The sequence below is a fragment of the Prunus dulcis genome, chromosome 3, assembly GCF_902201215.1.
Source record: "Prunus dulcis chromosome 3, ALMONDv2, whole genome shotgun sequence".
Taxonomy (NCBI): domain Eukaryota; kingdom Viridiplantae; phylum Streptophyta; class Magnoliopsida; order Rosales; family Rosaceae; genus Prunus; species Prunus dulcis.
This window is the reverse complement of record NC_047652.1, coordinates 4,246,952-4,259,902: the sequence shown is the minus strand read 5'-3', so window position 1 is coordinate 4,259,902 and position 12,951 is coordinate 4,246,952. Positions and strand designations below refer to the sequence as shown.

The following is a 12,951-nucleotide window of genomic DNA, read 5'->3' as shown; positions in this document are numbered from 1 at the left end:
AATCTTGCTTCTTTTTAAATTGCGGTCAATGATCACTGTTTTTTCAAAGCTCTCTCTAACCGGCTTACAAAAGCTACTTCAAAAAAAAATTTAACCAGTGGTTTTAATGAATTTTTGACTTTCCCATAATGCCCTCACTTATTTTTCAAATGGACAGTCCTTATCCTTCCAATTACACAACTCCCATATGCAAAATCCTCCATTCTACTCTATTTGTTGCTGCAACAAACCCCACCCAAGAGCCACACCAACCACAACCACAACCCTCCGACCATGGGTTATAGACGACGATGGCAGACAAGCACCGATGGTAGACGACGATGACAGCTGTGCGACAAGGAGATGAACTCTTGCTGATGACAACTGTGCAGGACAACTTCTCTGGGCAGAGGGAGAAAAGAAGGAGATGGAGAAGGAGGAGAAGAGGAAAAGGGGAGAAGAGGAAATTTTCGAAAAAAAAAATTGCAGAGAGAAAGAAAAAGAAGAAGCTCCATCAAATCAAAGAAGAATTCATACTCAATTCAAGAGGGGTCTCCTTGTTGGGAGCTTTTGCAACGTCCGTGGAGCAACATGTAGTTAAACGACTTAAATTTCTTCTAGTTTTCAGATGGGTTGTTGATAGGGGTAGAGATTTAGGAAGCTCAAGGCCAAGGCGGCAGGCAGAAAAAAAAAACAATAAAAGAGAGATGCAGAGAGAGACGAAAAAATTTGACAAGAACAAAAGGTGTAAATTAAAAAATGAAAAAAAATAAAATGAAGCTGGTTTGTTTGTTTGTTTTTTTAAAGTAGAAAAAGAATTAAGAAAACAACCAATAGTTTCATCATCATGATTCATGTCTTTTTGGTTATTATACAAAATAAAAATATTTTTGATAAAATTTTACCAAACACTTGACTACTCACAACACTTTTTAAAAATAGTTTATCAAACGCCTATTTATTTTTTTTTTCACAAATGATTATTCTCGAAACACAGCAGAAGCAACTTTTTTTTAAAAGCACAGCAACGTCAAACTAGCCCTTAGGCTAACTCAAATATTCCTACATGCAATTCGCCTATTGTATTTAGATAAAATATAAATACATAGAAACTCGTTAAGATAAATGAAACCCCCTAAAAGGCATATAAACCGTAGGAGCATGATATTAAACCTAGGAGAATTACAAATCTTAATCACAAGAAGCAAGCCTCAAATTAAGTATGATATTTACTCTAATTTGCATCATATTAACACAATTAAAAATCTAGATGGTGAAAAAGAAAATCAATCATGTTATTAAGCACAATGATTAAGAATCTAACATCAAACAACAATCAATAGATATGCAAAATAAGAAAACTAGATTATCATACAAGGATTATATCATGCCCAAGCAGAACATAGGAAAAAAATAATAAAACTCTAGCAAAGTTGCGGCACACCTCCAATGATCTCTAATTTCTCCAATTCTTGCATAACACTGTAAGGTAATGTTTCTCACGTTCAAATAGAGCACCAAGCCAATTCCTACCCTAGCTGGGCTGTTACATAAGCCCAAAAACAAGGACAAACCTAATTAAAACAGAAATCCTAAAGGGTAAGTAATTGACTCATTTTCCTACTTTGATTGGGATAACACATCAGCTTCTTTGTAAGCACGTTTTCGGGTTGTTCCTCCAAGAAAACTCTGGAAAATATGTAAACTGTAGCTCTTTGTCTTAGCTTTCCAACCATATATCACATGCCTTGAGGAAAAATCAGGAAAGTCTTCAAATCTTCATTCTCCTACAGAAGCGCAGTTTTAATGGGATTGCAACTTATGCCGACTTGAGTTGAAAGACTGCTCTCATTGGCTGCTCTGAAGATTCTAGAAAAATCCCACAAGCAACATCAAGGTCTTAGCTTCAATCTCCAATTGGCCTTGCACAAAAACACCACCAAGAAGTCATATTTCCATTGAAAACCAATTAAGTGCTTGGAAAGCTGAAAATTGAGAAAATAAAGTAAGTACGAAGAGTACATAAATGATGTAAAATAAAAAAAAGAAAAAAAAAGAAAAAGAAGATGATGTAAAAGAAAAGATAAACCATGCATTAAACTTAAAGTGACGAGTACACGGCAAGACATGAATATACAAGTTTTTGACCTTGCTACTTCGATTCTGAGAAAGTACTTCAAATCACCTAAATCCTTCATCTCAAATTCCTAAGACAAATACTTTTGCAACTTCAGTTCCTCTTCTACGTCTTTCTAGTTATGATTATGTCATCTACATAAACAATCAATGCTGTAAGTTTTCCTTCATCATGCTTCAAGAACAGGGTGTAATCTGAATTACTCTGTATATATCCAAAATTCTTCATGGATTTAGTAAATTCTTCTGAGCTTGCAAACTTGATTTTTCTTGTCAGGAGCTGAATTACATCATTGGGGTAAGTCCATATATACTTCTTCTTCCAAGTCTCCATGTAAGAATGCATTTTTGACATCAAACGGATGTAGTGGCCAATCGAGATTTGTTGCTAGAGACAATAGGACTCTAATAGTGTTAATCTTGGCTACTGAGGCAAAAGTTTTCTCGTAGTCTATCCCATATCTCTGTGTGTACCCATTCGCCACCAATCTAACTTTATATCTTTCAACGGATCCATTTGCTTTGAGTTTCATAGTATAAATCCACATGCATCCTACTGTCTTCTTTCCATGAGGTAAGGGCATGAGTTTCCATATGACATTCTTTTGAAGAGCTCGCATTTCTTCATTTATAGTTTCTTTCCATTTTGGGTCTTCTAGTGCTTCAGTTACACTATTGGGGACAAATATGCCAGCCAAATGCTTCACATAGTGCACATGTGGCTCTGATAATTTGCTGAGAGATATATAATTATTGATGGGGTATTTCCCTTTGGCTTTAAAATCTGCTTCATATTGTACTCGAGGTTTGTCACGGTTCTTTCTTTTTGGAAGCTGATGTGTAGGCTCTGTGCCTTTTGAAATCAAATCATCATGGGATATTTCATTAGTGTTATCAGCTTTAGAAAAAGATGTTACCTGAATGACTTCCTCAGCAGGTGATTGGTGCGGTATTGAAGCTGAAGCGGGCAAAATCTCATAAACCGGTTCAATTTCCTCATCTTGATTTTGACAGCGTGGAGACAACTGAAAGTTTTCCTCTGGCGACTAGTCATTTTAAAGCAGATTCCTTGTGGTTGAAGAACTAAGGGGGGCGATCGGTTGCTTTCCACTGGCGACCGATCATTTTGATGCAAAGTGACATCATGGGGAAAAAAATCGAGAATTGGAGCAGTGGTGGATTCTCGATTCTCCTCCTGGGCTGTTGAAAAATATAAGTCATGTTTCTGAAACACAACATCTATGGAGGTAAAGACCTTCTGATAAATAGTATGATAACACTGGTATCCTTGAGGTGCATTGCCAATGAAAACACACTTTTCAGCTCGGGGATCAATTTGCTTCGTTGGTGATCATGTAAGTGGACAAATACAACTAGGGGTGGGCACTCAAACCGGCGAACTGAAAATTCGAGCCGAACTGCACCGAACCAAAGCGAAAAAAATCGAGTGGACCAAAAGGTCAACAACCGGTCAAAAATCGAACTGAACTGGTTTGGATTGGTTTCGAATCCAGTTCCATGTCTTTAAAAACCAAACCGGGTCGAACCGAACCGGTCAAATTAAACAATTATATAATTTCAATATATATTTATATTTAATGCTATATTTTGAATTTCACTAAAAAAAAAAACTAATATTTATCCAAGTTCAATTTCAAAGTATCTCTCTTTTCTAACTTTAATATTTATTTATTTATATGAAATTGAATAATTTGTTAGTTTTCAAGTAAAAAAATAATATTTCAGTTGAGAATTATATTAAAAAATAATTTTTATAATCTGGTTCAAAATCGAACCGGAACTGGAACCGGTTCAACCGAACCAGACAGTTTTTGAATTTTTTTATTAAAACTGAACCGAACCAAACCTAATAAAATAGTACCGGATCGGTTCTAATTTGAGACAAAAACCGGTCCAAACCGAACCTTGCCCACCCCTAAATACAACACAGCCGAAAATTCGGGGTTCCAAGTTTGGGGTGGGAGGTGTTTGGATATGGTGGTGAAGTGTTTGAAGTGGTGTTTGGAAATTTAGGATACTAGAGGGAATCCAATTGATAAGGTATGCTGTAGAGACGACGGCTTCGCCCCAAAAGGATCATGGCATATTGGCACCAAAGAGAGAGGCACGAACGACCTCCAATAAGTGTATGTTCTTTCTTTCAGCCACCCCATTCTGTTGGGGAGTGGAAAGGCATGAGCGTTGATGTATGATGCCATGATTTTGTAAGAACTCGTTAAGATCATGATGGAGAAATTCTTCGCCATTTTCAAAACGAAGTACGTGAATTCTAATGAAACTGAGTCTCCACCATTTGATAAAACTGTTGAAACCTGGAACTGACTTTCCTTTTAGTTTTGAGAAGGGAAACCCAAGTCATGCGTGTGCAATCATTTATAAACGTGACAAACCATCGCTCTCCTGCTGGAGTGACAATTTTAAAAGGTCCCCAAACATCAGAATGAACAAGGGAAAATGGAACCAAACTCTTATTTGAACTTAATGGGAACGGGACACGATGACTCTTAGCCAATTCACACGTATCACACTGGAAGCTGGAAACATCAAGACTGAAAAATAATGATGGAAACAACTTCTTCAGATAGCCAAACGAGGCATGCCCAAGACGTTTATGCCATAACGAAATTTTGTCTTTCTCTCACTCAGGAAAAGTTCCACTGGTTGTGAAAGCTTGACCAACCTTGACCTCACTATCTGATGATCAGTCCAAGTAGTAGAGTTTGCCCCGCCGAGTACCACAACCAATCGTCTTTCCTGTGAGGATGTCTTGAAAAACACAATGATTCGGCCAAAATATTACAGTACACCCCAAAGTAGTAGTAAGTTGTGCAACATATAGCAAGTTATAGTCCAAAGATGGAATAAGTAATACAGAATTCAGATGTAGGGAAGTAGAGAGAGATAGAGAGCCCTCCCCAACCACAAGGGAAGGGGTACCATTAGCATTAGACATCACGGATGGAATGGATGATTTGCGACTAATAAGTTGGCCAAGATTAAATGTCATGTGATCCGCAGCACCTGAGTCGATAATCCATGTGAATTTTTGAAAGGACGTATGAAAAGTAGAACTTTTGATTGTGGCGATATAAGCATGAGTCAGGGTAGCCGGGTTTGTAGGAGTGACCGCATGCTTCTGTGAGTCTGCAATAAAGGGGAGAATAGTAGGGGTTCCTGACATCGCAGCGGAAGTAAGATGTGTGAGGAATTGTGATTTGAGGAATTTGATGTAGGAATTAGATTTGAGAGGTATGTATATAACATTTGAGGGTATGTGTTTAGGGATTTTGATAAGAGGATTTGAGGACTTTAGATTTGAGGGATTTGGATTTTGGGGGAAAATATGAGGAATTTGATTTAGGGTTTTGGATTTGAATATGAGAAATTTGAGATAAGGGTTTAGAGACAACCTAGGATCGATTGCTTTGATACCATGCTAAAATATGAATATGGTTTGAGTACTTTAGGTTAGGTTTTATTCTTCTCCATAAGGAGGTATATATAAGAGTTTACATAAGTGCTTTACAAGGAAATAGATACAGTAATCAATTAGGATAGTATCTCCTAATTATACAATGATTTGTCAACTATATAGAATATGAAAGTAAATCCCCTAATTAATCAAGGAAATAAATCTTCTTGATTAATTAGGAGACTCATGTCAATACAAGCATCTATTACAATCCTAAGTTTCAAACTTATTTCACTAGTTTTCCTTTTTTTTAGTGCTGCTAAACGAACTTTACAATTAACTCAGTACACCTTATAATTTAAGTGCATTCTAATTTTTTTATAGCTGAAAAATACACATACATTTTTCTGGTAAGACTTTGCAAACAAGTTACAAGATAACCGAAACATGCATTTTTGTTGCTTCAACACAATGGAAAAATAAAAAATATAGGAGAAAGTTCAAATATTCTCTTGTAATTAGGTTAGTGTTTATACCAACGAAGTGGTTTCTCAATAAGATCATGCCTCTTGTTGTTCAATAAAAAGGAAAGTTCATTTGTTGGAAAAAAGTAGTGTTGATCTTAGATGAATTGTAATTGTACTCAAGATTAGTTCAAATTTAACGAGCTTTAATTCCTTTGCGAGCTTCTCCTTTGAAAAAAGGCTACAATCTATTTGCCATAAACCTTTTTTTTTTTGGTTTAATATTGTATTCTATTTTTTTGCCAATCCTTATATGCACTTATAGAACAACTTTTTGCGTGCATTGGTTTGAGCATACAACTCAATTGATCGTTTCCCATATCAACCAAATTACTAGTCATTTTTTGTGAAATTCATACTGCTTTTGGTCACTTTAAGCATTACATCCTAACTATTGGTCCTTGGTATAGAAGCCATCCTTAACACTACAAAAACTTTGAAAATTGGTAATACTAAATTAGACAAGTAAACATACCGTTTGGTGGGTGGAATTGGATTGGACTATTTCAATTAAAATGGACAACAGTTCTGGCCGTTATTAGGTGCGCTGGACTGGACTTATTAAAATAGACTACAATTCAACATATTGTGTCCTACAAGTTAAAAGTCCCCCCTAAAAGGATGGGACTAATAAGGACTGACAAAAAAAAAAAAAAACATATATATAGTACTGTCGAAAGCTTTGTAGTAGAAAACAGATCACAAATAGACCTTTTACCAAAGGAGAGTAAAATGTTGTCCATTTTTTGAGGAACGAATGTGTAGAATAATCCTTACTAACTGCCAATAAATATTGACAACATACATCAGAAATTTCTGTAGAAGTACACTAAAAACTGGTAGACAAGAGTTAAAAATATGGCCATTATAGCTTGTTCACCAAGTGATATAGTATTTTCCTTGTTGCTTTGGGAGTTTGAAATAAAGGTTGGAGGAGAATAGAGAAAAGCCATTGAGATGCAGTCCTCCTCACCTTTAAAGATTGGCCTTCCTATCACATGCTTATACTGGCCACCACTCCATGCCTGCAAGAGAACAAAGCAAACAGTTCATACATGTACAGTAATGTTCGCTTACGAGACAGTCTGATGTATGTTCACTTATGAGACAGTCTGACATCTTATGTTGCTAGACCAACAATACAAACCCCCTCTCCAAATAAACACTCACTTAATAAATAATTTAAATTGTTTAAATTGAAAATTTAACAACATAATATGACGGATAATTTGATAAGAGAATATATTTCTATTATATATTAAAACATTTTTTGCCCTATGATTAGACCATCTCCACATAGGTGGCATTGGATATAAAATATACAAAGCAATGATGGTTGAAGAAACTAATCGCCATGATGGTGGGCTTGCAGCCATCATAATTCATATGCCTCTGCTACAATGCAAGGGAGAAATATGACTTTAGTGCAACTTTTACACAACTTTAAAAACACTGTAAATAGAAACTAAAGCAATAGACCATCTGGGAAGGCAAAGTAATTATCATGGTGGCTTTATTATTAGATTAAGTGGTCTCCCTTGGTCCCAGTAAATAACAATAATCAAAGTTAAATTTAATTTACCTGTATTTGATCCCCAGTGGTGACTATTAGAGCATTTTTATCTGGGGTAAAAGAAACCCAACCTTTCTTGGAGTAAACATGGAACTCTGAAGAACCATCACAAAGATGCAAACACAAGGCATGAGAATAGTCAGTTCCTCTAATCAACATCTTAATCACATCATATCTTAAAGAGCTGTCCCATTCATCTTCTAAAACATTTTGGCTGTGCCTGTACAGGCAACAGACTGTCCCAAGTTCTTTCCCTTGCACCATATCATCATTTCCATAAACAAATTTTGTTTGAGAATTTTTCAATAAGCTTGGTAGGATTTTCCCAGAAACCTTCTCAATATCTGTCATTAGGGTCTCCAGTTTCTCACTGCAAAATCAAGAAGTTTGGAATTGTAATCCTAATTGGTTTCATAAAAACAAACAAAAGCCAATTAATTGCATTTATTTGTTAATTACCTGAAATTTGAATATCCAATTGGTGCAATTCTCTCCATTGTCAACTTCAAACCTTGGTCTCTACACCAAACAAACTCTTCACTCAGTTCACTGCCAACCTCCTCACCATGAACCTCCTCGAACCCGTATGGCTTCTCCGGTAACCGGGTTATCTCCGCCCTCTTCTCCGGCGGTACCTGGAATATTCCGGTGGCTGCAGCCTGCACAGAGCTCACAAGCTCACTTGAAATTCCATGGTTCACCAGCTGAAAACACCCGTTTCTTGCTATGGACTCCACAACCTTGCAAAGACTAGCATCAAACTCATCCAGATTCAATGCTAACAAATCAATGGTGGGGGGATTTTCAAGTGAATTTTGTTTAGGGAAGAACTTGTCTGGCAAAATGAGGTCAGGGACTTGGAGGGAGTGCTCGAGGTATTCGGTGAGGACTTCATCGTTTGTGACTAATGATCGGCGGCCTGAGGCGATGGGAGAAGGCGGTGGGGCACGAAAATCAATTGGGTTTTCAGAGACGGGTTGAGGTGAGGCTGCCATTGGGACTAAAACTAGAGGGGAGTGATGCAAATAAGCCCACTTGTTCTACTTCTTCTTGTGTTCTTCTATGGCTATGCATCTTTATATTTCTTTTCTTGTTGCTAAAGAAAAAGGAAAAAGAAAAAGAAAAAAATAAGCAAGGAGCAGCAATGATGACATGTCTTGGGGTTGAGCTACATCCCTCCCAAGAATGATCAATGATCAACACAAGGTCTTTCACTTTTTGGGATTTGTTTTTCTTTTCTATTGTTCTCACTTTCTTTACAGCTCCATTGTTAATCATCACCTCCCTGGTTTTCTCTTTTGTGGCATTTGCCAGACTTTTGGTGAGGGACCTTCATCTCACATAACAAAACAAAAATCTTCAAAAGACAGATATGTAGGTGTTGCGGTTCTATTGTTTGTACGAGAATTACTATTGTTTTTGGCCAGTGATGTTAAATTTCAATTTCAAAATCAATCTGGATCGACAGAGGTGTATATGCTGTGATTCTATTATTTGTCCAAAAATCATTGATTTTGTTTCCCTCTTTTTATTCACAAAATTCTATAGTGAGAGTATTATATACAGACTATAGATGTGAATCTTCATATTAAACAAATGATGATTTCATTAAACTTTGAACCCTGAACGACTCCTCTTGTTCAATAAGTCAAAAAAATATATGCTTATTTTTGGGCTGACCAACCAGTTTGTCTGATTCAATGGGTGACAACTTGGCTCAAGCCCATCAATGGATTGGGCCCACCCAACCCACCCAACCCGAGTTTGGGCCTTAATTTTGCACTGTTGCATTAATACAAAATTGCAAGAGTTTCTAGAGGTATCTTTTTGTCACGGCCGCCTCCAAAAACGACCTTATACACGCCAAAATAATCAGTAGTTTACTTACCAACATAATCAGAAGACGAAGACGACAAGGACATGAGTTGTATGTGGATGCATAAGCATCTTCTCTCAAACATTATGTTCTACAAGGGTGATGTCTGCGGCAGGCTTCAATGGTTTCATTTTTCTAAGTTTATATTATCATTTAGAGCTTAGTAATGTTATTGACTTATGGGCATAATTTGATTTTTGGTATGAGATATTGTGGGGATATATGACACTTTCTGCTTTTTTCCTTGTCTAATATAGCACATGTTGCTATCAAATGTCTTTTCTGGTCATCAAGTGTACACACGACATGTTAAATTTGTTACTTCCAAATGAAAGCTTCGGTTCAAGTCTTGACAATCATCAATAAATATATTATGCCTCGTCATATTTTTAGAGAATTTTTTAAGCACAATTCAAATAAAATACGTCTGATACAGATATTTAAAGTAATGCTTTCGTCTACTTTTTCTTATACAAGTAATATTAAGAGGGGGAGATTTGAACACGAAACTCCAGATACATGAATAATTATGATTAACTACTTAAGATACAAGGCATGTTTTCTACCAAATATTAATTTCTATATGGTTTATGTCCCTTCCTCTTTGAAAGTACTTATTTTGAGTTGAATTAGTTTGCCAGAAGATTTTCATGTATCGCTTTCACCAAATTTTTTCTCGCAAGGAATTGGAATTAAGGTCAAACCACAAACCACACTGACGTATAGCATTGGCGACTTGTTGGACATTGAGATCACTGTCGAAAATGAACACGTGGCCGTGGCTTGGATGTCTCTTGTCAAAATGTTTAGATTAGCGAGACTAATTTTTATCTTAGTATTCACTTTTGACCAACAACTAATGAGAAAACCAGAAGAATGAAACCAAAAGCATCACAACCCTCTCTCTCTCTCTCTCTCTCTCTCTCTCTCTCTGAGATGAAATGATGCAATGAAATCCACCGACGACGAAAGGATGATAAAGGGAAAGAGAGGATGTCTAGAACATTGTTTCGGTAAACGCAAGTTTTCTCATTTTTATGTGTAAAGGTCACACAATTTTAGGTGCATCTAATTATTCACCAAGTTGTGATTAACTAATTTTTATTCTACACATGATGGAACCATTCATTTTCTAAATCACCATCTGAGATCATCTTTATCAAAAATCAATTGAATTAGAGATCATTTACTTATTTATATGTATCAACTAAATGGACAGTTTCGTTATGAGAATCATAATTGTTATACCAAGTGTTTGTGCAAATAATTTCGCGGGAGAATATTCGCTTCTAAATCATTCAACCTTCAATCTTCCTTCTCTCTCTTCCGGTACGGAGTTGTATGTATGGTGTAAACCGGGTGGCCGGAGCCGTGTAGAGAAAATATGGAGAGTGGAGAGGGAGAAAGAGCTTCGGGTATTTTTCTCGGGTATTAGGAGTATATCTAGATGTACCTTGAATGATGAATGAGGTCGTCTATTTATAGGAGCCTAGGGGCTAGGGTTTCGTAGAGAATATGCTGAGTTTATTCTCCACCCAAATTCGTAAGGATCGAGTCGGACTTAGATAATATCTGAATTAAATGATATTATCTCCTTTTATGAAGATAATATATGAATTAATGATATTATCTTCTCTTTATTAGGATAATATCCGAATTAATGATATTATCTTATTAAATAAAGATAATATCATATAATATCATATTAATTAAGATATTTATCTCAATTAATTCATTAGCCAGATAAACTGGTTCAATTAATTAATTTAAGAGATAATCTTCTTTTCCACGTGGCATGCTGTGATTGGAGACGAAAATATTTGCTCCCACACCAAGACTGTCGATTTGTATGATTCATAGAGATACCTAATTTTGTCCCTAACTAAACTATAGTAAGTAAACATTTTTCATTGCATGTATGAAGATATAATTAGAACATCTAACTCAAAACTAATATACTAATGGGGTCTAGCCCAGTAAAAATAGCTTTTACTTGCAGATCAGTGATCTCATGTTCAAATTCCTACAGTATCTTGATAGTATATGTGAGAAATCCCCCTTCAATGTAGCCAATTTAGACTATCACTTGTATTAAAAAGAAAAAAAAACATAAAATTATATATTGAGGTGACTGACTTTGTTATTATTTCAACTCTTCTCTCTATCATACTATAGCCACTAGCGGAGCCAATCCATGCCTAGGGTGGGCACTGGCCCACTCTCAAATATTGTTGTATAGACAATTATATGTTGGTGATATTGTTAAAATATTATAAAAGTTCTCACAAATTCTTAAATGCCCACTATTGTTTTTTTTTTTTGCTTCTCTTTCATTTTTATATCTAAATTTATTTTGAATTGCATGTATTTGTTATCATAAAAGAGTGGTAGGTTATTCATACAAAAAAAAAAAAAATTTCTTAAAAATTAGGTTGATTTGTCATAAAAAAAAGTGTTTGAATTTTTAAAGGTGCCTTCTCTTACTTAAATTCTTGGCTCCGTCTTTAACTATAGCTGAAGACCTATCTAACCAAGAAGACATCGGAACATATATAGGTTTTAGTTGGCGTAACCAAGTCCCCCACCACAAAGAAAAAGTCCTTGAAATGATATTAGGTCGAACCTGGTGGAATTATTATTATTTTTTTTTTTTGGGGTCATTCAGGGGCCAGGGAAGTTGAAAACTTATTTTATTTTCTTCCTTCCTGAACTGCTATTGCTTCTCTACTTCTCCTTTTACAATCAAATCTTTTTCTTCCAAGGCCAATTGCCTGCACCGCATTTCTTTGTTTAATACCAACGTGCTGCTTCTAACAAGTTTCTTCGAGTCAAAAGTGTGCGTCATACATCACTTCGACTGCTTTCCGTCTCCTTTCATCTGGTGCTCATCAGCTTCCATTCTTCATAATCGCCAACGCCTGCCTTCCAGCTAATTACTATGGTCCACTCCATTTTAACTTTCTTCCTTTGAATTCCATCTTCCCTTCGACTTGGATCAGTTTTAATATTTTATAGAAGAGTCTATGGAATCTCTCGTCACGATCAATTTGGATAAAGTTGCTCTCACTTATAACATAACTCTATTGTAATTGTAATACTAGCATGTTTATCGTGAAGCTTATGTTTAGGGTTTGGATGGACCATCGAAGCTAAACAAAACTGGGCTGTGGAAGGATATAATAGATTAGAACTTTGTGGTATCAGTTCATATAGTGTATTATATATAATAGATCTGAAGGAAGTTGAGGTTCCACTTCAAAATCAATTGGTAATGGGGGGAGTAGCCCAACTCCTTATAAACATAGGCTAGGTCCCTTAATATTTCAATATGGGACAAACACTCTCAACACACCCCCGCACGTGTGGCGAAGTTTCAAACCTAATACGTTGACAACACATATTGGGTGATATAAGAGCATGTATGGCTGTT

General features: G+C 36.0%; 1 protein-coding gene across 1 annotated transcript; it reads right to left on the bottom strand.

Annotated features, from left to right (window-relative positions):
* Nucleotides 1-6,765: 6,765 nt before the first annotated feature.
* On the bottom strand, nucleotides 6,766-8,673 carry LOC117622916 (1-aminocyclopropane-1-carboxylate oxidase 3). The gene is made up of 3 exons (XM_034353733.1): nucleotides 8,105-8,673; nucleotides 7,655-8,015; nucleotides 6,766-7,097 (listed from the first exon to the last, which is right to left on the bottom strand). The coding sequence occupies exons 1-3, from the start codon at nucleotides 8,638-8,640 to the stop codon at nucleotides 6,879-6,881; spliced, it is 1,116 nt and encodes a 371-aa protein (XP_034209624.1). The 5' UTR covers nucleotides 8,641-8,673; the 3' UTR covers nucleotides 6,766-6,878.
* Nucleotides 8,674-12,951: the final 4,278 nt, after the last annotated feature.

Coding starts and splice junctions, on each gene's coding strand:
- LOC117622916 (XM_034353733.1), bottom strand. CDS start 8,640: ATGGCAGCCTCACCTCAACCCGTCTCTGAAAACCCAATTGATTTTCGT. Junction 8,016..8,104: donor ATTGGATATTCAAATTTCAG/GTAATTAACAAA, acceptor TTGATTTTGCAG/TGAGAAACTGGAGACCCTAA. Junction 7,098..7,654: donor CCACTGGGGATCAAATACAG/GTAAATTAAATT, acceptor GTTCTCTTGCAG/GCATGGAGTGGTGGCCAGTA.